The sequence below is a fragment of the Camellia sinensis genome, chromosome 11 (assembly GCF_055761805.1).
Source record: "Camellia sinensis isolate YWXY chromosome 11, ASM5576180v1, whole genome shotgun sequence".
NCBI lineage: Eukaryota > Viridiplantae > Streptophyta > Magnoliopsida > Ericales > Theaceae > Camellia > Camellia sinensis.
Window position 1 is genome coordinate 141122746 of NC_138971.1, and position 23386 is coordinate 141146131.

Genomic DNA, 23386 nt, shown 5'->3' on the forward strand with positions numbered 1-23386 from the left:
ATTAAATCCATCATTATACTTGATAACCAATGTCACACCTCTAAATTTGCACATAAGAAACAAAGAATTTTCCATCACTATAAATCTTGCAACAAACAACAATTACATTTTAGCAAACAACTCAAACAATCTAGAGCAAAATCTTATATAGTGATAGAATTATCAACCAACTCAAACACATCCAAAAATCAATAGTGATAAATTTAACAATTAACACTATCTAAAACCAAGAGCATGAATAGTGAATAAGGCTTACACTTATTGGGCATGGTAACTCGATTTGAATCTTACCATTATATTATACAACTTTTTCATCTCCTATTCCTATACTCACTGATAAATTTATCAGTGTTAAAAAAGTTAATCCAACGATACCTCCAAACTATTCAGTGATAAAATTATCACTGTAGAAAATCACAAACCAACACCTGTGTTCAACCAAAACAATTTCGTAACCAAAAAAAAATATATATATAATATTCATTACATATACATATCTCAAAGCTTTCAATATCATGATAAAAATACAAATTCAATCCCAGAAACAGCAGAATAACAACAATATCATAAACAAAATCAAAATCATAAACTCAAACTAAAAAACACCAAAACATCGAAATTGAAATCAAAATCAAACATACTAGTTGAGCTTCATCCACAAAATCGCAAATCACAAAAACTAACTATACACTAAACGCGAAATCACAAAACACGAAGATTCACATATTTATAAAAAGCAAATCACAAATCGAGCTCCTTCCATGAGATCGCAAATCGCAAAATCCAAATATACACCAAGTGTGAAATCACAAATCACGAAGCTCCACAATAATGCATTAACAAATCACGAAATTCTACAGAAATCCAAATCACAAACCCAAACCCAAACTCACACTATAGTATTTTGATGGCAAAAATAAAATAGAAACGTGCCAAAACACGGAAAAACAAAACAGAGGTAAAAACGGGTACAAAAAAAAGACTCCAGGACCTATTGGTGCACAACATCAATATTCAGGACTAAGAAGGGAATAACTATAAAAAGTAGGACCGGCCAGTAAAAAATCCAAAAAAATTAACGGCTATATGGATTAATTAATGTATGTATCAATTAGTATTATATTAATATTATTGACCTTATAAATTATACAAATTATAAATATCTAAAATCATTAAAATTATGATACATTATCTATTAGTATATTAATTATTGTATTAATTAGTATTATATTAATATTATTGACCTTATATATTATACAAATTATAAATATCAAAAATCATTAAAATTATAATATATTATCTATTAGTATATTAATTCCTATATTAACTGATACACATAGTATTATTAAAAAAAAAAACAAATACTAATTATAATACATTATCTATCAGCATATTAATTACTATATTAACTGATACACATAGTATTATTTAAAAAAAAAAACAAATACTAGTATGGAATAACAAAGCAGAGGGAGAGGGAGAGGGAGAGAGAATGGCGAAAGCTCAGAAATCATCAAATTTAGCGGAGGATCTACACGCCGCCGCAAGGTCAGGCGACCTCGTCGCCGTGCAGTCAATATGCAGCTCCAATCCCTTGGCAATCAACTCTAGAGATAAGCACTCCCGAACACCGTATCCAAACCCTCTTATATATATGTGTGTGTGTATTGCTTTAATCTTCTGATTGAGTTGGCTATTCTTTGAAAATTTTGAACTGGGTATTGTAGAATTGTTAGGCCAGCCCTAGCCCTTACTCAAATTTGAGTAAAAAATTGAGTAAAAGGTTTATTTGATATGAAGCACTCCAATTGAGTAAAAATTTCAGTTTTGAAAGTTTGGGGAATTTGGGTAGAAAAAGGGCAAAACTCAATTTCATAAGCACTCCCGAAGAACGCTTCCAACCCTCATATGTATTGCTTTAATCTTCTGATGAGCTTGTTGATTCTTTAAATTTTTGAACTGGGTTTTGTAGAATTGTTAGGTCATGTCTAGCCCTTACTCAAATTTGTGTAAAATCTTTATTTGATATGAAGTACTCCAATGGACAAACTCAGATTTAAGCATAAATTTTGGTAAAAGTTTCAATAATGGCAGAGTTGTAAATTTGAAAGTTAGAAAATGATCTTGAAAATTTTTAGTAAACAATTGGGTCTGCCTTGGTTTGGGTTTAAAAAAATGGGTAAAACTCAATTTGATAGAATAAGTTTGAGTCAAGGAGTGGAGAGGTTTTTCAGTGATTTTTAACCCAAATTTAAATTTGATGTAGATTTAAATCTAGGGTTGGAGATGCCCTTGTAAGTGCTCGTTGGGATTGTTGTAAATCTGCAGTCAACTGAATCTGCCACAACTATGTCAGTTGGTTGTTATGTGCTTGTTATTAGGGATGGCAATTTGAAACCGGCCCGACGGGGACCCAACCCCCCGACCCCGAATGGAACGGTTTTTCCCCAAAAAAACTCCCCACAGGCCGGGGATGGTATTAAAAAATAAATTCCCGATTATTTTCAGGTCGGGGACGGTGATTCCTTCCCCAGCTCCGGACCCGCACCCGGCCCCGTCCCCGTCCCCGTCCCCTGTCCCCGTTTCCCCGATAGGAAATTACAGTTATAACCCTCCCTCACGCCGATCTCTCTCCCTCCCTCCGATCTGCCTCACGATGATCTCTCTGCCTCCCTCCGATCGCCGTTGTCCCTCCATTCCGTCTGAGCTCAGATCGCCGTCGTCGTCCCTCCGATCTGCCTCTCGCTTCTGTCGCCTCATTCATCCATCTAAGCCTCTAATGAAGATGAAGAAAAAGATGTGTTAGATTTTTTTTTTTTTTATTTTTTTTTTTTTACATTTAATGAATATATATGCTCTCACAGATCTGTTGACGATTGTTGTTGTTGTTGTTGATGAGTGTGTACTCAGATCTGTTGTTGTTGGATGTTTATGTTGTTGTTGTTGTTTTTTTTTTTTTTATTTATAATTTTAGCCGGGGAATTATCGGGGTCGGGAAAACCCGATCCCCGTTGGGGGACGGGGGCGAAGGTGGTGATAGGCTCCCCGTCGGGGATTGGGACCGGGGACGGGAAAATTTCTACCATCGGGGATCGTGGACGGGGAGTGTGATCTTCGGCCCCGCCCCGCCCCGTTGCCATTCCTACTTGTTACTTTTTGGAAACTAACCAAAAATGCGAGAGACATAAAGCCAATTTTTGTTGCTTGCTTTTGTCCTTTCTTCCATTTTCTAAGAAAAACAAACAAAATTGTTGAATGTTCTCTTCGAAGGGTTTTTCCTTCTGGGGGATATATTTTGATTTTTTAACTTTTTAGATGAAAAAAAGGAAATGAAATATTTTGCTGGGTGTTTATTGGTGATTCTTGTTGGCCTTGATTGTTCCATTGTGCTTCTTTATTAGGATCACCACTTTTGACCCCGATCACCAATGTAGGCAATGAAATTATTTACATGAGGTTATAATGTATTGACCTTTTAAAATGGCTAAACCTTTTGAAAGAAGAGCTTTTATAAAGCTCTTTTTACTCTTCAAGTGAGAGGAAAAAGTCCAAAGCAGTCTTCTCTTTCTATATATGTCTTTAAAATTGTTTCTCTTATAAATTGCTCAATACCGCTTAGATTTGGAAGTCAAACTTTATTAACAAGTGACTGGACCTCTTTAGAGGTAACTATGTCATATGAGACAGGTTATTTGTCAAGTTTGGAAAGATTTTATGAGAATTTTCTAGTTTCAAGGTGCGGAGGGTAGATACGGTGAAGTTTTGGCAGCATAGGTGGTGTGAAAATTTCTACTATATTACACCTTGTTGATAGACACGTTGATAGAAGATTAAGTTCAGGGTTTGGGTCATGATATGTTTTGAGATGTTGGGTTGAGAAGGAATGAGTAAGATTGAGAAATGGATCAATTGATTAATCTAACTCAATTTGCTTTATGGGCCAAGGGGCATTGGAAAGGGCCAAGAGTCTTTATGTTGGACAGTACTGAGAAAGTGGGGTTTAAGGTGAATGCTTTCTACGGTCTTTTGTTGAGAGATAGGAGGGTGTTTCCATCACTCTCTACTAGGGAAGACTCTGTGGGTTGTGATGGCTAAATTCCTTCACTTTTTGGAGTCTTGCTGCTGGTTTTTAGTTAGGTAGTTTACTTGCAAATCTCGATTATGTGCTGCATTTTATTTCTGTGTTTTTGATAGCTATTTTTCAGTCCTCTGCTGTTTCATGGTACTTTAATGTATTGAGCCGGAGCAGTGAAAGTTTTTTCTTTTTTTGTTTAGTATTTTCAATTTTACCAGTTCATATTTTAGCATTTACTTCTAATTTGTTTGTTTCCTTAACTTGATTGGACCCTAGACTACATTTAGCAGCATGGTCTGGACAGGCACAGGTGGTAAGCTATCTGTGCAAGAACAAGGCAGATGTTGGTGCCGCTGCTATGGATGACATGGGCGCAATTCACTTTGCCTCCCAGAAGGGTCATTTAGAAGTTGTCAGAATACTCGTTTCATGCGGGATCTCTGTCAAAGCTTCCAATCGCAAGGGCATGACGGCTCTTCACTATGCTGTTCAAGGGTCTCATTTGGAACTAGCCAAGTACTTGGTAAAGAAAGGCTCAAGTCTTAGTGCCAAGACAAAAGCAGGCAAAACCCCTCTTGATCTTGCAAACAGTGAGGAAGTCCGCTCATTTTTGGCAGAATGTGAGAAGCAAACTGACAAAGGAGATTTGAATGGCAAAAAGAAAGCGGATGAAGATCATTTGCAATCATCGTTGCAGGAAAAAGCAGAGGGTTCTGAAGGAGAAATTGCTGGAAATAGGCCTGAAGAAGAAGGTGAAGAAAATGAGGAGGATGAATCGATCAAGAGGAAGGCCGATGAAGACAATATCAAAGAAAACTCAACAAAGCCGAAGAAGGCAAAGATTTCTCTTAATCACCTTTTAGCCTCAGATGACACACAAGAAGAGGAAGAAATAGTGTAGAATTAGGGTTACTGATGCTTGTGTTGTTGCTATATAGCATTGCCTTCAGATTGGAAAAATGACTTCATTCAGATGTAGCTTTCCGCTAACATTAACATTAGCCTAATAGTGAGGTTATTCACGGCTTACGGTTATAGAGTTACTATGCATGACCTTTGCGAAACATTTTCAGAATATATAAATATAATGTTACACTCACATGACAGTCACTCTGATATCAATATTTGAATATTTGGACTTTTCCAAAATCACATTTATACTTGCATAATCTAAGTCAAATCCAGCTACTCTTCTACTGAGACAGCGTGCTTCATTGGTTGACATCAACTTAGCCTGCACACATCGGCTCAACAGCTATTACATTTTCTTATGTTTGGTGGTGACTATGAAACTATGTGTTAGTTGATAGTGCTGTTGGGATGGAAATGTGGTGGCACTAGAAAAATTTTAGTCCGAAAATTTTTTTTTTATCTTCTAAAACGTGAACATTTTCCACCCAAACGTCAGAAAATGTAAAAAATAAAAAATAAAATAAAACCCAATAAACCTGATTCACCAAAACAAACAGTGTAAAAACCTACGTTTCCCTTTTGTCGAGGACTAAAAAGACCACTGCACGAAGTTCTGGAGAAGATAAGATGCATTAAGCCTTGCCTGTGTGCAAAGAAACTATTTCCATAGTTTGGGAACTCGATTGTTAAATGAGTTACAGTCTCTTCTTGCTTGGACACAAAATTTTAGCATACCATACCCAAAAAGAGAATCAAATCCCATACAATTTTGCAAGCCTTTGTTCAACACACCTTTCATGCAGCAAACAAAATATGTAACGAAGATTAAGTAGAACATCCGCAACTTATCTTTCCACAAATAGTTCGACATCTTCCATCGAGCCCAAGAATTCATACATAAGCACACCTCAAGTCACAATAAAGAAAAAGCACAAGCAACAGGGTTTGATATCAAAGAGAGATGTGATCGTAGAACAGCAAATTGCTATATATATCATAATCAAAATTATCTAATGTGTTGACCTTTGGAACAAATAAGTAATACACATATACAGAGTCATTACTGCTAACAATTTCCCACCTTTCCCTCATCTTGACGTTTGAACATCGTAATACAAGGAAGCAAAACACTACATCGTAAATAATCTCACTCTCTTTCATTGTATTAATTGAGGGCAAAACGATGAATAAACATGAATTCATAGCCTCAGTCAGATTTCTCAATCTCTCGGAATTTCTGATCCCACTCTCGTGCTTCGTAGTCTTGCTCAATCAAGTCCCTGTCAGTACTATAGACAATCCTATCCTGTCCAATGAATGTTTTCTGGGCCATATCCCGAGCACTCAGTAGCTGAAACAGATCGCAAGCAGATAGTTAAATTTAATTATGCCACAACGGATTATATATGTGGTGAACAATATTTCTATGCAAGTTAAAAAAAATTAGCAAGCGAATGTAAATTCGATCCTAAAATATATAATAAATGACAACCTGTGTGCTAGTACAAAATCTAGATTCAAAAGAGCAAAAGTTGAAGGGCCAAGTTCATTAAGGTGAGCATCTCAATTTACATTTCAATATTAAAGACCAACATAATCTAAATTACCAATATGAAAATTAACTACAATTTTTTTTTTCCACATTCTTAAACTTGGCAAACAAGGTTAGCATAAAAGTAATATGTAATCCAACACTCAATTTTGCGAAATAATTGGGAGGGATTTGTAAAAAAATAATGTATAGAGAAAGAGAGAGAATAAATTGTATGTATTATTATTGATTGATATTTTGATATCTATTACAATGATTCATGATTCCTATATATAGAAGAGGGTGAGTGTGTAGTAGGTAAGGAGTAGGTGAAGTGGATGTGGTAGTGGTGTAGTGGGTTAGGTTTAGTGGAGTAGGTGAGGTGGTAGTGGTGTAGTGGGTTAGGTTTAGTGGAGTAGGTGAGGTGGTAGAGAAAGAGAGAGAATAAATTGTATGTATTATTATTGATTGATATTTTGATATCTATTACAATGATTCATGATTCCTATATATAGAAGAGGGTGAGTGTGTAGTAGGTAAGGAGTAGGTGAAGTGGATGTGGTAGTGGTGTAGTGGGTTAGGTTTAGTGGAGTAGGTGAGGTGGTAGTGGTGTAGTGGGTTAGGTTTAGTGGAGTAGGTGAGGTGGTAGTGGTGTAGTGGGTTAGGTTTAGTGGAGTAGGTTTAAGTGGGTAAAGTAGGTGGAGAGTAGGTGGATTTTAACAGCCCCCCGCAAACTCAAGGGGGATAGGAACTAACCAACTTGAGTTTGGAGAGAGTAACAAAATAAGAAAATACATAAAAATAAAAGAGGATAAGAGACACTGTATGGTCGTGTCAGACCATTGGTGAAGACACTGGATGGTGGTGTCATAACGTTGTAGAGGACACTGTATGGGGGTGTCATAACCATGTAGAGGACACTGTATGGTGGTGTCATAACGGTGTAGAGGACACTGGATGGCGGTGTCAGACCGATGTAGAAGACAGTTTATGGGGTCATGTCGGACCATTGTAGAAGACAATGTTGTGACAGTTGTTGTGACAGTTTACAAAGTCTTGTCGGACCCTTGTAGAAACTAACCGGAATCAATGTCGGGACAGTTTACAAAGTCTTGTCGGACCCATGAAGGAGCTAACCGGAATCAATGTCGGGACAGTTTACAAAGTCTTGTCGGACCCATGAAGGAGCTAACCGGAATCAATGTCGGGACAGTTTACAGAGTCTTGTCGGACCCTTGTAGAAACTAACCGGAATCAATGTCGGGACAGTTTACAGAGTCTTGTCGGACCCTTGTAGAAACTAACCGAAATTAATGTCGGGACAGTTTATAGGGTCATGTCGGACCGTTGTAGAAGTTGCACCCTCAAAAGGTGTGCCCAATTTTGTCAAAAGGCGTGCCATCAAAAGGCGTGCCCAATTCATCAAAAGGTGTGCCGGACATGATGGCGAGGCACGTGGGCGCCTTGGCTTGCGCGCCCGTTTTGTCGTCTGGTGGCAAGAGGCACGCGATACGCGTGGCTGCCTCGCTATTTAACCAAGGTTGATGCTGAGGCTGAGGCAGACAAAAAAACTTCTGAAAATCCTCTGAAAACAACTCTTCCTTTGCTGAGAAAGAAACTCTGTAATACTCTGTAACCAACCCGTCTCTGAAACACTCAGCAACATGGCCTCTTCTTCCCGTCCAGCTACCCAGAACATGGCCTCCTCTTCCCGTGGTCTGCTCACGCTCTTTCCAGAACTGAACGAGTCCACAAGAGAAATAACTGGTGCGGTGGCCAGTGAACCTCAACCAAACACCTCTGGTTTTGCTCCGTTGAACTTTCCGATGCGGTCGGTGGAGCAAAAAATGGCGGTGCAGTCGGATGTGGAGGCCAATCAGTATACCTTGAAGTCATGTGTGGAAACCATGACTGCGGTTACAAATTTGTCGAACCGGCTGCAGAGTAGGACAAATGAGGTGCAGCAGTTAAACGCCCAACTGGCTCTGCTCCAACGCATGTATAAGGATGCGCGAGCAGAGATAAGTGTGCTAAAGGCGGAAAACAAGGAGCTGAAGCGGAAGGCCAGTTTTATGTTCCGATTTGGAGGGCCGCCATATGCTGCAGTGGAGGAGCAGGGAGTAGTGATCATGCCCAGTGGAGTGGGAAACACGGAGGCAACACCGGCAAGGGCCGCCCAAGACGGTGGCAAGAAGAAAAGACCGGCAGAATAGGCGAGAAGAAAAATCCCACTGTTCCGATTTGTGTTGGTTGTGTTTTGTTTTGTTTTGTGTTTATTTTTATTTTTATTTTTTTTATTTTTTTTATTTTTTTTTTATGGTGTAAAATGTTGATCGGGGTTGATCCCCGGCATGAAGAAATGACAAGTTTGTAAAATGTTTTTTTTTTTTTTTTTTTTTTTTTTTTGGAGTGTTTTGTTGAAAAAATAAAAATAAAATGAAAGAAAACAAGGGAGAAAGAAAATAGAAAAAAAATATTTATAGATGGATTATATGAAAAACATCAGTGCGATTGTTTCAAAATAAAGTGGGGTATTTAAAAAAGAGGAAAAGTGACTTGGAAAAAATAAATAAAAATAAGTGATTTTTGAAATCAAATGGAGGAGAGAGAGGGACAAACCCATGTGATAAAGTGGAGAGAGAGTCGGTGAGTGGGGTGCAAAAGGTGAAGGAGAAATGATGGATTGAAAATGGTTTGGGTCAAAAGTGGACACTGTTAGTGGGGAACATGAGTGCATTGATTATTTGATATAATAATAATAATAATAAAAATAAAAAGTTAGAACAGTTGGAGAGAATGAGTGGAGTATGGTAAGGGTTTCATCCAAAGCCAAAATTCCTGCAGCGAATCACTTCGCAAATCCTAGCATGAGTTTTTCTCTTTCCAGGCTTATTCATGAATTTCCTGGTGATTTCAAGAGCCTCTGGTGGCATTGTGGCAGAGAACACCCCAACCTGGATTTTGGGTGGCAGCAACTGAGAACACCCCAACCTGGATTTTGGGTGGCAGCAACTGGAAAATATCATAGATCTGATTTTTAAAAAACCTCGTGACAGCATTTCATCAGCTTCATCCAAGACAAACATTTTGATGTAAACAGGGCGAAGTGATTGTCTCCGCAACATGTCAAACACACGACCAGGAGTACCAACAACAACATGAACCCCACTGGAGAGAATGCGCTGATCTTCGCGCACACTAGTCCCTCCAACACAAGCATGAACCTTCACACTTTGCTGTGCAAGTTCAAGAGTGGGTGGAAGAACCAAAGCTTGGCACTCAACCAAGCTATAATCTAGCTGCTGCAGAATTCCAGAGCAGAATGTTGCAGTGTTTCCAATTCCAGACTGTCTCGTCATATGAGGTGAAGAATTCTTCTCCATCAGCCTCACACATGACTACAGTTGCACAAATCTTTGTTGATTTTATCAGCGGAATAGGTTGAGGTCCGGCGGGCGGCTAAGGTGAGGTTGCCGCCCGCCGGGGAAGCGAAAATACTAGGTTTTAAACCAGCTCTGATACCATGTAAAAAAATAATGTATAGAGAAAGAGAGAGAATAAATTGTATGTATTATTATTGATTGATATTTTGATATCTATTACAATGATTCATGATTCCTATATATAGAAGAGGGTGAGTGTGTAGTAGGTAAGGAGTAGGTGAAGTGGATGTGGTAGTGGTGTAGTGGGTTAGGTTTAGTGGAGTAGGTTTAAGTGGGTAAAGTAGGTGGAGAGTAGGTGGATTTTAACAGGATTCATTTACACTTGGTGTAGAGCTTTATAGTCTTGCATCCTTTAATAACTTTTTGTCAGATTCATATTTTACAAAACAGACTGCCAGATTATATATAATCTTCCTATGGCAATCGTGCATGTCAAATTTCACAACTGACTGTTTGACTGTATACATACACAATAGGATTTCCAAACTATCCAATGAAAATTAGAACCGCAAACCACAATTGGTACCATAAGATATTACGATGCGTAGAATAGGCCTTCAGATAGTACCTTTCGCCTGAGAGAAATATCTGGTAGTTCAAGTGCTTGGGCACGTTGTTCCCTTGCAAGATTTCTGTTCTCTATGTCAGCATTTCTCTTGCGAATGAAAAACCACCGGACCAAAGGAATTGCAAAAAAAGAAGCAGCATAGATCTGTGAAATTGAACTAATGACTATACAGACAAAGAAAATCAAATTATATATAGGTGCTTCCAATAAATATAGTTAACAGATAAGTGATTTCCTAATGCATCAGTCTGACCTTTATGAGGAAATCAGTTCAACAGCAACCAAGCCTATACTAAGAACTTCAACTCAATGGGATATAACAGTACAACTTCAATTCATCAGCAGGATAGCCAGAAGGCCAAATGAAGAAAAATCAGCAAATACTTGGCCAAACTGAACTCTATTCTGCCATTTTTGCAGAAAACATATCATGATGCCAAGATTTCAATCCACTCAACATCAATGCATCAGTGAAAAAACCCAGTTTTGGGTGCCCATTCAGGTTCACAAGTGAGCAACCATGCCATGTTAATACATTGAATTATCCAAAACCTGTGCATTGTTTGGATGCAGAGTAATAGAACCAAAGGTCTTTTGGTACGTTTTGGTAGTGGGGTCGAAGATGAAAGTACCAAAAAAATTGCCTCTAAATTAGGTACCTAAAGGGGGATGAATATAAACCATAATACTCCCAATGCTGTCATTAAAATAGTAACCATCAATTGCAAAAACAAATAAATAAAATAAGAGAAACAGAACTAATTTTATTCTTTCAACTTGAAATCTAAAACTACAGTCAATGGCCTCTTTACACATGCAATCATGTGTCACTTCATAAAAAGAGTGACACAAAAGTAATTGGATGAACAGCGGGAGAGATCACTAAGTGCACTAAATACATTCACTAAGATAGATTAATACGAAACAACAGGAAAGGAAACCTATAATTGTATTCACTGGATCATAGAGTGCAATGTATTATTTTGGGAAATGAAACAATAATTCCCACCTGAAGTAAAGGAAATATGTCAGAAACAAACGTAATGAATCCAGTCGGTGTAACTGCAACATTCCTTAGAATAAATATGCAAGCAGAGATGTTAGATAGGTACAGAGGAATTACAGAAGTTGGAAATTAAGAAGCTTGTCAATAGAAACGTACTTTAACATGGTACCAAGTACAATAACCCCAAAGAGATTTAGTCCCCCCAGTCCAACGACCATTGCCCTCTCAGATGAGCTAGTTTTACTGCATAATAAGCACTTACCCATTTCAGAAAACTGTGTGATATGAAACCCTAACCAGACCAATATTACAGTAACAAGTAAAATAGGAAACCTGAATTGCCATTTATTCTCCTTGAAAAACTTCTCAGCCCCTCCAACCCAATCAGCCCATTTTCTTCCAACATATTCCTTCCTTCCACTCCTCTGAGGAGAAGCTGTACGTTGTAGTGATGGAAATCGATATAGAATATTTCCCTGTATTAATTGCAAGTGAAAAGTTAAAAAAATAATATATAAAAAAAAAAAAGTGGTTTCATCAGTGAAAGGCAAAGAAGGGTGTGAAAATGAAAACTGAGATTTTGGGGAAGAAGGTAAGGGCCCTTAAAGCCTGTACTTCTTCTACCTCAAGGATTTTAAACTTCCAACTATGAATTAGAGTTCAATGAATTGAAGAGCTACAAGATGTTTCATAAGAAAGATATCATCCTTAAAACAAGCTTCATATGGACTACATAAAAAATAACATTTTGGTCATTTATGCAAACTTGTCAAACAATGCTTAGAAATTAACACAGAATAGGGAATATAAGACTATGGAAAGTAACATGGAGTAGGGACAGCAGGACGTTAAATGAGAGCTAAATGTTTATAAACAACTTAAGAAAAATAGCAAACTACTGTAGCATTTTTCACAAACTCTTTGAAACTTTTAAGTATGTCTCATTGCAAGACTAGAGCGTCCCGAAACAATTTAAAACAAAACTATCTAAAAACATAAACCCTTAATTAAGTTCTTTACAAATACAGCAATTTAACACACCTCCTCATCTACTTCTGGCTGACCATCAAACCGTAAGAGCACAGGTAATATGTATGAGTCATCAGCCTGGAAGCAACCAGAAATTTAGACAAGGATGGTTAGCACAATAAGAATTTAACTGGAGGCAGTAAACAACAAGCCAGAAAATTTTTAATTTCTTGAAAGCATGTTATTCAAGGATGTAGAAAAACATGTCTACATTACCACAACAAAAAAAAAAAAAAATGGGAAGAAGAAGAAGAAGAAGACAAAAGAAAGAAAGAAAGAAAATTGGTGGGAAGTAGACAAACACAATATATGCACACAACACAAAAACATCAAAGCATTCATAATGAAATAATCCGGATAAAAAGAAAGATCAGTTCTTTATTGCAAGCATAACTATAAAGCTTTGAAATCAAACTTCAGAAGTTAGACATTCCTTGAATAATAAAGGAGTTAATAAAAAAGGACTCTGAAAAGAGAAAAATATCAGTGACCAAAGGACTGAGAAACTAAAACAACAATCATAAATAGCTCCTTCTTTTATGTTTTTATCAGCAATAAATAGCTCCTTGTTCTAGAATTGAATAATCTAAGCCATTGCAAAGGTTCATCCATTGAATTGTAATCCGATAAAAAGATAATTTCCAGTTGTCTAAAGAATCCCATCAAACATTATTGCCAGCTAGAATTATCACAAACAAGCATTGCAAATGCAAGAGCAAAACAACAAACTAGTTTTTTTTAATGATTATCAAGCATAAAAATACCGTTTCCTTCGTAGTCTCTAAATCAAGATATGGAGCAAGTTCTTCAGCTGTGACAACACCACCGTTCGATGCTATGTATTCTCCAATCTGTAGATAGAGTTCAAATTAAAAGACAAAATCAGTAGACAAGGAAAACATAAAAAAATAAAATAAAAATAAGAATAATTCAATAATTTAGAATAAGCAAAATCATTAAAAGATGAAAACCTCTAAGCATGAAATTACATTTTTATCTACTAAATTACTTGAGGTGTGGTAAGGGCTAAGAAACACAGACACGGAGATGTGACACGACGCGGACACCCTATCACGACAATTTCAAAAAATGGGGGAGAAGCAAAATATATGGTTTATATATTCATTATAAGTCATACATACATGAATATTTCATTCAAAGTTTATAAAAATACACTACATAACACAAATTTATGTATGAACAAGTTGTTTAGTTCAAACTTATAATGACTTTCATGTGTGTCTAAGCAATGGTCACATGTCCCCCAAGTGTCGGTCAACTATTCTATTACTGCCTTAAGATATGGTCAAAAGTTAATCCTTCTATCTAATTAATAACAGCTTGATAAATTCACAAGAACAAATCAAAGGCTATCAAGAAAGTTCAAAGTCATTGTTAGTACAATATTGCAACAAAATTCTGTTAAAATAAACCAACTAAATTCATATGAATTACATGATGGAACAAAACATATATGTAAGTCGCATAAAAAGAGATATTTTAAAAAATTATGCACCTCATTTCCTGCATGGTCAATTCTAAGGCATGCAAATTTACCAATTATGAGCCTCACAATTTTCTGCAAATTCCCTCACATAATAATGAACTTTAACCACAACCTGCATCGGTTTCCTCTCCAGTAGTTTTCGCTATGTGAATATATATCCATCCTGTAGTTTCCTTGAAGAAACTTAAATAGAAATCATGTCATAAAGACTTCTACAAAAGTATGCATTAAGCATATCATTGATGTTTTTTCAAAGTAGGCTTCGAGCATAATGGACAAGCTCAAAATGTCAAAAGAGTCCTAATGCACCTCTCAATCTCAGGTCCTAAAGGGATAGTAGAAAATATAATGGTTTTCCACACTATAAATTCCTCAAGATTCACAACAGTAAATGAATATCTTCAAGCATTAGGACATACTTGCAGTGTTTAATAGTAATGGTGGTTGAAGCAACAAAGATGATATCATGTTAGTGTGGCATAACAGCAATATGAGGTCAATGATAAAAACAATCAGTGTCACGCACAAGTACCAGTGTGACCGACCAAACAAAGTACATAAGAATGGCGGTATCACTATATGGAAAAGCTGCTGATGGAGATACTACATATTCTTTTACACATAACTGCAGCAATATCTTAAAGCGAAAGAATACATGTAAATACTTCATACAAATCTACGCAGGAAACTAAATGAATTAAACATTATGATGCACCAATCAAACTAATTATGGACACGGGATAATTAAGCAGTCCACTATGTTGCCACAAATATCTCCAACATACAATAATAGGCATAACCTAAGAAGCACAGATACAAATAGGATACAAATACAATATGATACAAACAGGACACAAAAATTCTCAAAAAAATTAAAACACAACACATTAGGGATATAACGGAAAATAAATTTATTTTTTATATTAAATAATAACTTATTCATTTTTAGTTGCAAATATATTAATATTTTATCATATCAAGATAGTAAGAAATCATTTTCCACATTTTATATGTTGAAAAAGTGTGAATAAAAAGTCCAAATATCCATTTTTAAAACCCCTATTCCCAAACAAACTAGAATTATTTTGGGCTAAAGAAGGAATGATTAATAGGTATAAATCCAAACTGTTCTAAGTTTAATCATTAACCCCCTAGTTATTTTCTTCAAACTTGAGCCAAGGCCATATGGGTTTCATGTGTTTTAAGTGATATACACATGTATCCATAAGTATCCAAAGTGTGCTTTATTAGAAAAATATCAACAAAATAATAGGACACGTTTTTGAAGTATGTCCAATATGTGTTGGGGCATGTCAGAGTTTAGTCTTACACAGATACAACACCTTCTTAGAAGTGTTTGCACTTTTTAAGGCATACCTTGCCAGACCCAATTTTTTTTTCTCTTTGTTTTTTTTTTTTTTGGCTCACCGTGACTACCAAAAGCAAGAATGCAACCCATGTAGACACAATTATCCCAAAAAAACACCTACTATGATAGACGTGTTTTGAAAAAGCTTTACCAGAAATCTAAGGAACTAGGACAAAGATTTTGAGCCAGAAAGATAATAACACAAAATAGAAGATTTTTGCTCCCTCCGACTTTCCAAATACACCACATAAAGTCTAAAAGAGTCCCTTTCTTAAAAATAAAAATAAAAATAAAAATAAAAAGGTCTAACAGAGCCGCCACTACACCAAACAAGACCTCATCTTAGTTCAACCCAACTCCAACGATTCAACATTTCAAAAACTGTTCACAGGAAAACACACGCAACCAAAACAATGAGCACAAAAGGTTCCAAAACTCCCTAGCCACCTCACAATGAAGCAATAGATGATCCTCACTACCCTTATACATACAAGAGAAATTAATCAAAACATTAATCACCTTCCTCAGGTTATTAATATCAGAATAGCTACAAAGAAAGTATCCAAGCAAAACAGCTCCTTCAATGAGTCCTTAGTATGCCTTTCCAAGGAAAGTGCAGCACCCCACATGACAAAGAACCTTATAAATTGAGCTCACATTGCACTTTCCATTTTTAACGACAACTAATCTCATACACTCTGTTTCCCTAAATATAGACACTCTGAATTTGCTTGAAGAAAATAATGTTTTCTTGAAGTAGAAAAGAAAGACTAACTGCCTTTCTTACCTCAATTGAATTATTCACAAGGAGGCAGAGATCAAAATGATGTTGCTCGGAATTTAGGATGGATAAAATGAAAAATGTGAATGTGAAAAGTCACAACCAATAAGTTAGAAATAAAAATATTGAAAGCAACGGACCACTGAATTTAGTGCTTGATTATTACCAACTTCCACCGCTCTTCTTCAATACCTTGATTTGGATCACCGTCCCCAAATACAAATGAGAAAATCTACAAAACATTGATGCATTGAGTAAAATATGATTTGGGAAGTCGGAAGCAACCAGTAAAACATCAATTATTCAATATCTCCACTTACAGATTCAATGAAGTTCATCCCACCACCATCTGCTCGCACTCGTTGCCTCCTGTAGTAATATGGATCCCAGTACCTAAAAGAAAAACTTGCATGAGTAAAAAACAAGCACAAAGATATGACACATCATCATAAAAAAATAAAAAATAAAAATCCATTCACTACTGGTTTTTACAAAACATTGCCATTTGCTAGGAAACGTAAAAAAGGTTGAAGAATGCATCTAAAAGATTTACAACACTCATGTCAAGAGGATTAGGACCTCTAGAAGATGACTACAAATCACATAATGTCAAGCATAAACTCAACAATATAAGAATGTAAACATAAAACTACGTGACACTACCAAATCAGTGTATTTGATTAGTTTGATTATCATGGAGCATTGAACTACCATTTAAAAAATGCCATTCTCCAATGACAGTCCTTGGAATCGAGGGTTCTAGGAGATATGGACTAGATCAGACCTAACCTCTACCTTGAAATGCACAAAGTGGCTACTCTTAGAATCAAGCTCACGTTCTCACCCTTAACAGCCTAAGGTTTTACCACTGCACCAAACAATTGTTGGAGAGCTTGACATGAATTATTTGACCCCTTTCCTAACAACTTCAGTTTTTGGAACTAGTGGAGATATAACATCATATTAGAGCTCAAGTTGGGGCAGGCCTTGGTCTTTTAAGTCTCTCGGTCTGCATTTGTTCCCTGTTTGCATTTTGTTCTTCTCTATGTTTGATGATGGCATCTCCACATGCAAAACAGGGGTTGCACATGAGGGAGAGTGTTGGAAAGCTTGATATGCATTGTTGGATCCTTTTCCTAACAATTTAATCTTTTGGGACTAGTGGTGATCTAACAATAATGGCCCCATTCATGTTCCAAACAAATTAAACATTTAAAACTAATATGTTCATTTAAATGAAAAACAAATCTTAGGGTAATGTTAATGTCCAAATCAATGTTCGTGTTGGAGCCTATTTTGAACAAGATGATGGACATCTACATGGTAGTCTATGGCTAATTCAAATCGTAAGAGTAGAAGTTGTTAAGAAGAAAATTGCACATTTTATGGATAGCATAAAAATTATTTTCTTAGTTAGCGGAGGGAGGGGCATCATGCCCGATCTACCGACTATATACAAACCCATGTATGACCTGAATTTTGGGCTCAAATATTTTGGGGAGACTAATTATGGCATGACTGAAACATAAAATAAATGTTAGAATTTACAGTCAAGGCAAACCTAAACAAGCAGACCTGAATAAATGTGCCATATTCATAATTGTTCCATTTTGGATTTCAATTGAGAGTATTATGTTGAAAACCTTCTCCCCCAGTTAGACACATCTTGTCACCCTCATGTCATATGATCCAAGCAGTGCTAATATTTTCAAATAATATCATGTTAAATCAATCAAGATAACGACAATATCCATGCATGTTTTACATTTCTTAAAAATACTTCATCCTCCAAGATATAATGAACAAAAATGCCAAATTTATGTCACTTAATCTATTCCCTTCAGAAGTTCAGAACCTCCAAGTATAGTACAAGAAAACTTTACATCACATAAAACTGTAATCAAATTTTAACCTTTACCTAATTTACTCTACCCAAAATAACCTTGCATAAATCATCAGATTTACACCACTTACACCTGTATAACTTCAAATCCAAGTTAACTTTAAAGTGTCTCAATTCAATTCCAATTGACCAAACAAATAAGTGTAAAAACTACCTAACTTTATGATGTAGTATGTGAAGTGAAAAATATTGGAAATATGGTTTATTGGAGATTATAGCAAACATAAAAGATATTGGACATAAGCATATTCCTTTCCTGAATAAGTTAATCCAAAGCCTATTAACTATCTCAAATTGTAAGAACCATCTAATTAGGCCAACTAGAACATCTCAAAGGCCTGTCTAAAAATCAAGAGTAATCTATGAATAACCAGCCAAGATGTACAGTAATGTAAAAACGTTACCAAAACAAATCAGTTGGACTCAAGTAAAATGTGAAACCAGAATCGTATGATCTGCCTCGTCTACCACGATTGTCTTCATCACTGTTGCACCAAAAAAAAAAAAAAAAAAAAAAAGAAGGAAGAAAAAAATGTATAAAAGTTACACACAAAAAACTATTCTTACAATTACATATGAAAAGTAAAGCATTTCTTTTATCAATCAATGGAACAAATAAAATAGCCAGAACTTGCAAGGATTGAAGAATAACATACCTTCTACTTGAGAGGAGAGCAATAATTGTAGTATAGACAATCACAATTGAAGCTATTAGTGCTGTCCCAAAGGAAACCCTCACTACATATTCAGCGGCTGACTGCCAAAAATAATAGATATCATAATTTGGTCAAAGTACAGTGTTGGGGCAGTTAAGTCTCATTCTTGAGGAAAATAGACTACCACATGTATTTAAGGAGAAGGATGTAAAGTAATTGGTGATTAATACCTTTGCCTTCTCAACAAAAGGTTCAATTTTCATCCTAAAAGACTTGGCTACAAGCTTTGACCGATAATCTTTTGGAAAAACATATAGAACATCACCTTCATCTGATACCTGTTGAAACCATCTTGAAAACGATTCCACTCAAGAAATCAAGAACATCAAAGTGGAAAATAATAGAAATAAAAAACATATGTCTTGACCATATTATGTTCAACTCAAACAAGAACAAAAAATGAAGATGAAAAGAAAGGGTAAATGTTTAACTTACTAAAAATTATAAATAACAAGAGAACCTTGCCAATGAATTATACAATAACTAAAATAAATAATTTCAGTTTGGCATAGTGGTTAGCATAACCAGTCTAGCCAAGGCAATAGCCAAATGAAGAACCCAGCAGCCATGGAAGTCATCTAACATTTGAGTTATAAATTACATTTATATGCCTTATGCATGTGGCAATATTAGTTGTTATCAGTTCCTAATGAAAAGTTCATGAGTAAATACTCCATTAAACAAATTAATGACAAACAATAAATAAATTAGCACTCCACGGATACAAATAAATTTGACATGTTCCCTCCAAATTCTTTGATGCAAAATTTGCTTGCATTTGAAAATATGTATATATATATATATCAACATCTCAAGTAGGGGTGGAAATTTTCAACACGAGACGACTAAACACAAAGTTAGCAGACTAGGATTGGTTAGTTCTTGACACGAACCCAAAAGTGACATGAACTAACAACACAAAAAATAAATACTTCAAGTGTTGAAGGGGGTCGACGCTTTCGAAGCAAGGCTAGACTAGGTCAAACTCCTTAAATGGGCTGAGCCCATTAAGCCCAACTCAGTAGGCCAAGCTCGCTCAACCCACCAACATGGGCCGAGCAAAGATATGGGCTAGACCTATTTGGTCACCCCAATGTGGACCGCACTATGACATGGACCAACCGTAATTGGCCACTCCGATGTAAGCCAAACAAAGGCTTGGGTCAAACCCACCTAGTCCACTGAGATGGACTGAAGGGAGTTAGTTCCACCGATGTGAGCCGAGCAGTAGTGTGTGCTAGACACATGAAGCCAAACAAAGCAACTCTGATGTCACCAGTTGAGTTTGGCCGAACAGAGGAATAGCCCCACACCGAGCAAGACTGAACAAAGGCACAAGCCTTGCACTTGATTCAAGGTTGCATGAGGAAAGCCATGCCATCACAATCTGCCATTCTTATCAAAACGGCTTCGAAGGAATATTTCATCATACAGGATGACACAGATCACTTCCCATAGACCTACGTGCTTAACAGACTCATCATCCTTCCCCCTGCTCAGACGTAATTGCAGACAAGACAAAGGAGGACCAAGGGAGCAGATGGGTAGGACAGCTCTTGGAGAGCAATGCAGGTTTAGCCTATATAAGGTAACCTCAATCCTTCTATGGAGGACATTCCATTCTTTTGGCACACATACTCTCTCTACATTGGTTCTCTCAAGACCCTGACCTCAGCATCAGACACGTTTTCCAGCCAACCCTAGCTGGCAACTCTCACCGTGTTCTTGCTTGTGCTGATTTCTGTTACTGGATAGTCCAGTTCAGTCTCGGAGCTCCTACTTACTCAACAATGCGAAATCCACTCTCACACAAGTGTCAAACACGCATAACACAAATTTGACAAGGTTATCCCATTTAATCTAATTGTTATATAACTACCAACCTCACTCTATCCAATAATATTATATATCCAATCAATGACTGCTAAAAAATGAAAGTTTTTTCTGGAACTCACATACAAAAAACTGGTAAATGACAAACTATTATACAACCCAAGTTTCAATTCATCGAATAGAATACCTCCAAGAAACCATTAGTATCAGCAGCAATTGCCTGCAAAGCTTTCTGGGCTTCATTCAATTTGAGCCCAGCCTTGCTCGCCACATCCCCAATCGTAACCCTCCCTCCGCAAGAATCGACGGCGTCCATGGCCCGCCTCCTAACATCCACCGGAAGCTTATCGCTCTCCACGGCACCTCCGGGCTTGATTGCTGTACTCGCAACATCAATACTCGCCCTAACAACAAGACTAGGAACCAATAAACCCCACCTATTGTTCTGCCGAACTTTGAAAGATGATGATGATGGGTTGTTGTTGTTGAGAAGAAGCGAAGATTGATGCCTCAGAGAGTGAAATTGCAAAGTGGGTTTGAGGAGGATTGAGGATTTGGTACAAGATAAGCAGTGAAACTTGGGTGTTATGGTGAAAAATGAGGAAATGGTAGCCATTTTTTAGAGTAGTTGTTCAGATTTCATCAGCCATGAAAGAGGGGTTTGTTGCTTGAAACAGTAGTGCGTACTGTAATCAGAGGATTTGGTTCGGACTTGGCTTTCGTTTTTTTTTTTTTTTTGCAGTGTTTGAAAGGTTTGTGTTGGCGAAGAAGATTCTACGATCCAATCCAAGCCATAGGAAAGCGGGAGGATTATGTTGCCCCAAATGGACTACGTTGCCCCTTCAGAATTTTGCAAACATTAAAAACAAATCAAACATTAAGGTTTAGGAAAATATTTGACACAAAATTTTTACAATTCAATTGAAAATGATATGATTTGATAAGGGTCGTAAATTCAATTATATAGAATCTTTCATCTTTGTTATATGATTACAAATGTATTTATGAATATAAAATGCAAATCTTTAACATTATTGTATTGTATTGATATATATTTTTTAAAAACAAGTAAGGTGAGATAATTATCTAAAAAAATTGGTAGGGCCAATCACTGGAGGTGGTTGGACGTGGTAAATAGTGGTGGTGGTGATGAATTATGGTGGTGATCAAAAGAGATAAGAGAGAAAAAATAATGAAAATTTATTTTTAAAACAAAGAGAATAATTTTTTTTAATAAAATTTGTGAAGAGATGATAGAGGAAGAGGAGGTGGAGGTAGTAGGTAGGGATGTAATCGATTTGAAACGGTCGGTATTTAAGTAAAATTTTACACTAAATCGATAATGTCGATTCTATTATATTGAGAATCGATACAGACTGTTTGATTCAATGTAATTTTTGGTTTACGACATTTCAAATTTGTGTTATTTCTTAAATTTATGGTATAGTAAATAATTTATATAAAAATATTAAATTAGTTATTTGTACATTATTTCAATATCCAATCCAATCAATCAGAAAAATACAAATAAATGAACTAATAAATACTAAGTGTTTAAGCTTTTATTGAAATAGAATTAGAAACAAAATATAATCTGAAAATTTTTAAAACAAAAAATTAAAAACGATCTAAACATCTGATATAGCTATATAGGCATAGTAATAACAAAATTTTATTAAAGCACATATAAATGGCAAATTAACAACTTATCACATTGCTAATATCTATTGTCAAATATGAAATATTTTTAAGAAAATAAACAATTAAGTGAATCAATTGAACTTTAAACTCAACCAACTTCATTATATATTTAATATATATTATGTTTAATATGCGAAACTTTTGGTCAGTTTTGGTGTAAGTTAGTGCACAAAGTGTTTAAATTGATATTGAATTGAAATCGAAAAAAATTAATTTTAAAAATCATACATACCGATTCATATTAAAAAACTGACAAAATATAATCGCTTTGGTTTAGTTCAACAGAATTGATCGATTTTTTTTTTTTCTTACCTCCTAATAGTGGGGGATGATATAGAATTATAATTATGGTTTAAAAGGTTAATGCTGAGAGTGGAGTTAGACTATAATTAAAATGAAATATTGACACAAGGGTGGGGTTTAAAGTGTGTATTGAAATCACGTAGAATCACCCAAGATGCCACATGCCTGTGTTATTTAGAAGCAGAAGAGACCAATTTTTTTTTTTATCCAAAAAAAAATACTTTGTGGTGTTATTACGGTATCCGTGGGCCCAGGTTCTGAGTAACCAGTTGCTAGCTTGATTTGACACAACCCATAGGAAGAGATCCACCACCGAGACACCAGTGGAGCTTATAACCACCCCCAGTAAGGCTAAGTTTTGATCGGAATACAGTGCGAGATTTCGAAGAGAACCACTAAAAAATCCAGCGTTTTCATGCCCCCACCCCTTGTGGTAAGCAGACGAGACTTACGAACATGGGATTTTAATTGATAAATTTCATTTAAAAGTGTTCTAACCCAAAAAGTCCATTAAGAAATTTTTTAACCCACTTAGTCCCATGTATATATAGTTTTATTCAATGAAGTCATTTTTCTTTATTTACATTATTTTCTTAGACTCTTATGCTCTTATATTTAATATTGATATTTAATATTAGGAGGAGGAGAGAGAAAGGAAAGGATCAAGGCATAAGAAATTCCATACACAAATTAAATAATATTGATGTTA

The 23386-nt window shown here is 36.0% G+C and overlaps 2 protein-coding genes across 3 annotated transcripts; one reads left to right on the forward strand and one right to left on the reverse strand.

Annotated features, from left to right (window-relative positions):
• Positions 1-1399: 1399 nt before the first annotated feature.
• Positions 1400-5174, forward strand: LOC114320998 (Ankyrin repeat family protein). The gene is made up of 2 exons (XM_028268112.2): positions 1400-1632; positions 4352-5174. The coding sequence occupies exons 1-2, from the start codon at positions 1493-1495 to the stop codon at positions 4974-4976; spliced, it is 765 nt and encodes a 254-aa protein (XP_028123913.2). The 5' UTR covers positions 1400-1492; the 3' UTR covers positions 4977-5174.
• A 777-nt stretch (positions 5175-5951) lies between these two features.
• On the reverse strand, positions 5952-21638 carry LOC114320990 (Iron-sulfur cluster biosynthesis family protein). 2 transcript variants are annotated; one of them, XM_028268105.2, is made up of 13 exons: positions 20861-21638; positions 19011-19118; positions 18781-18881; positions 18529-18609; positions 16542-16614; positions 16388-16453; positions 13329-13415; positions 12577-12642; positions 11869-12011; positions 11692-11778; positions 11539-11602; positions 10530-10673; positions 5952-6338 (listed from the first exon to the last, which is right to left on the reverse strand). In XM_028268105.2, the coding sequence occupies exons 1-13, from the start codon at positions 21287-21289 to the stop codon at positions 6195-6197; spliced, it is 1593 nt and encodes a 530-aa protein (XP_028123906.2). In that variant the 5' UTR covers positions 21290-21638; the 3' UTR covers positions 5952-6194. The 2 variants fall into 2 exon arrangements, with proteins under 2 accessions (XP_028123906.2, XP_082751874.1); XM_082895748.1 differs by having other exon boundaries at positions 19011-19131; positions 20861-21582.
• Between the last annotated feature and the right edge of the window lie 1748 nt (positions 21639-23386).

What these genes read in the sequence shown, in the direction of transcription:
- LOC114320998 (XM_028268112.2), top strand. Translation starts at nt 1,493, where the DNA reads ATGGCGAAAGCTCAGAAATCATCAAATTTAGCGGAGGATCTACACGCC. An exon ending in GATAAGCACTCCCGAACACC is followed by an intron (nt 1,633 to 4,351) that starts GTATCCAAACCC and finishes ATTGGACCCTAG; the next exon opens with ACTACATTTAGCAGCATGGT.
- LOC114320990 (XM_028268105.2), bottom strand. Translation starts at nt 21,289, where the DNA reads ATGGCTACCATTTCCTCATTTTTCACCATAACACCCAAGTTTCACTGC. An exon ending in ACATATTTCCTTTACTTCAG is followed by an intron (nt 10,674 to 11,538) that starts GTGGGAATTATT and finishes TCAATTTCACAG; the next exon opens with ATCTATGCTGCTTCTTTTTT. An exon ending in ATATTTCTCTCAGGCGAAAG is followed by an intron (nt 6,339 to 10,529) that starts GTACTATCTGAA and finishes GATCTGTTTCAG; the next exon opens with CTACTGAGTGCTCGGGATAT.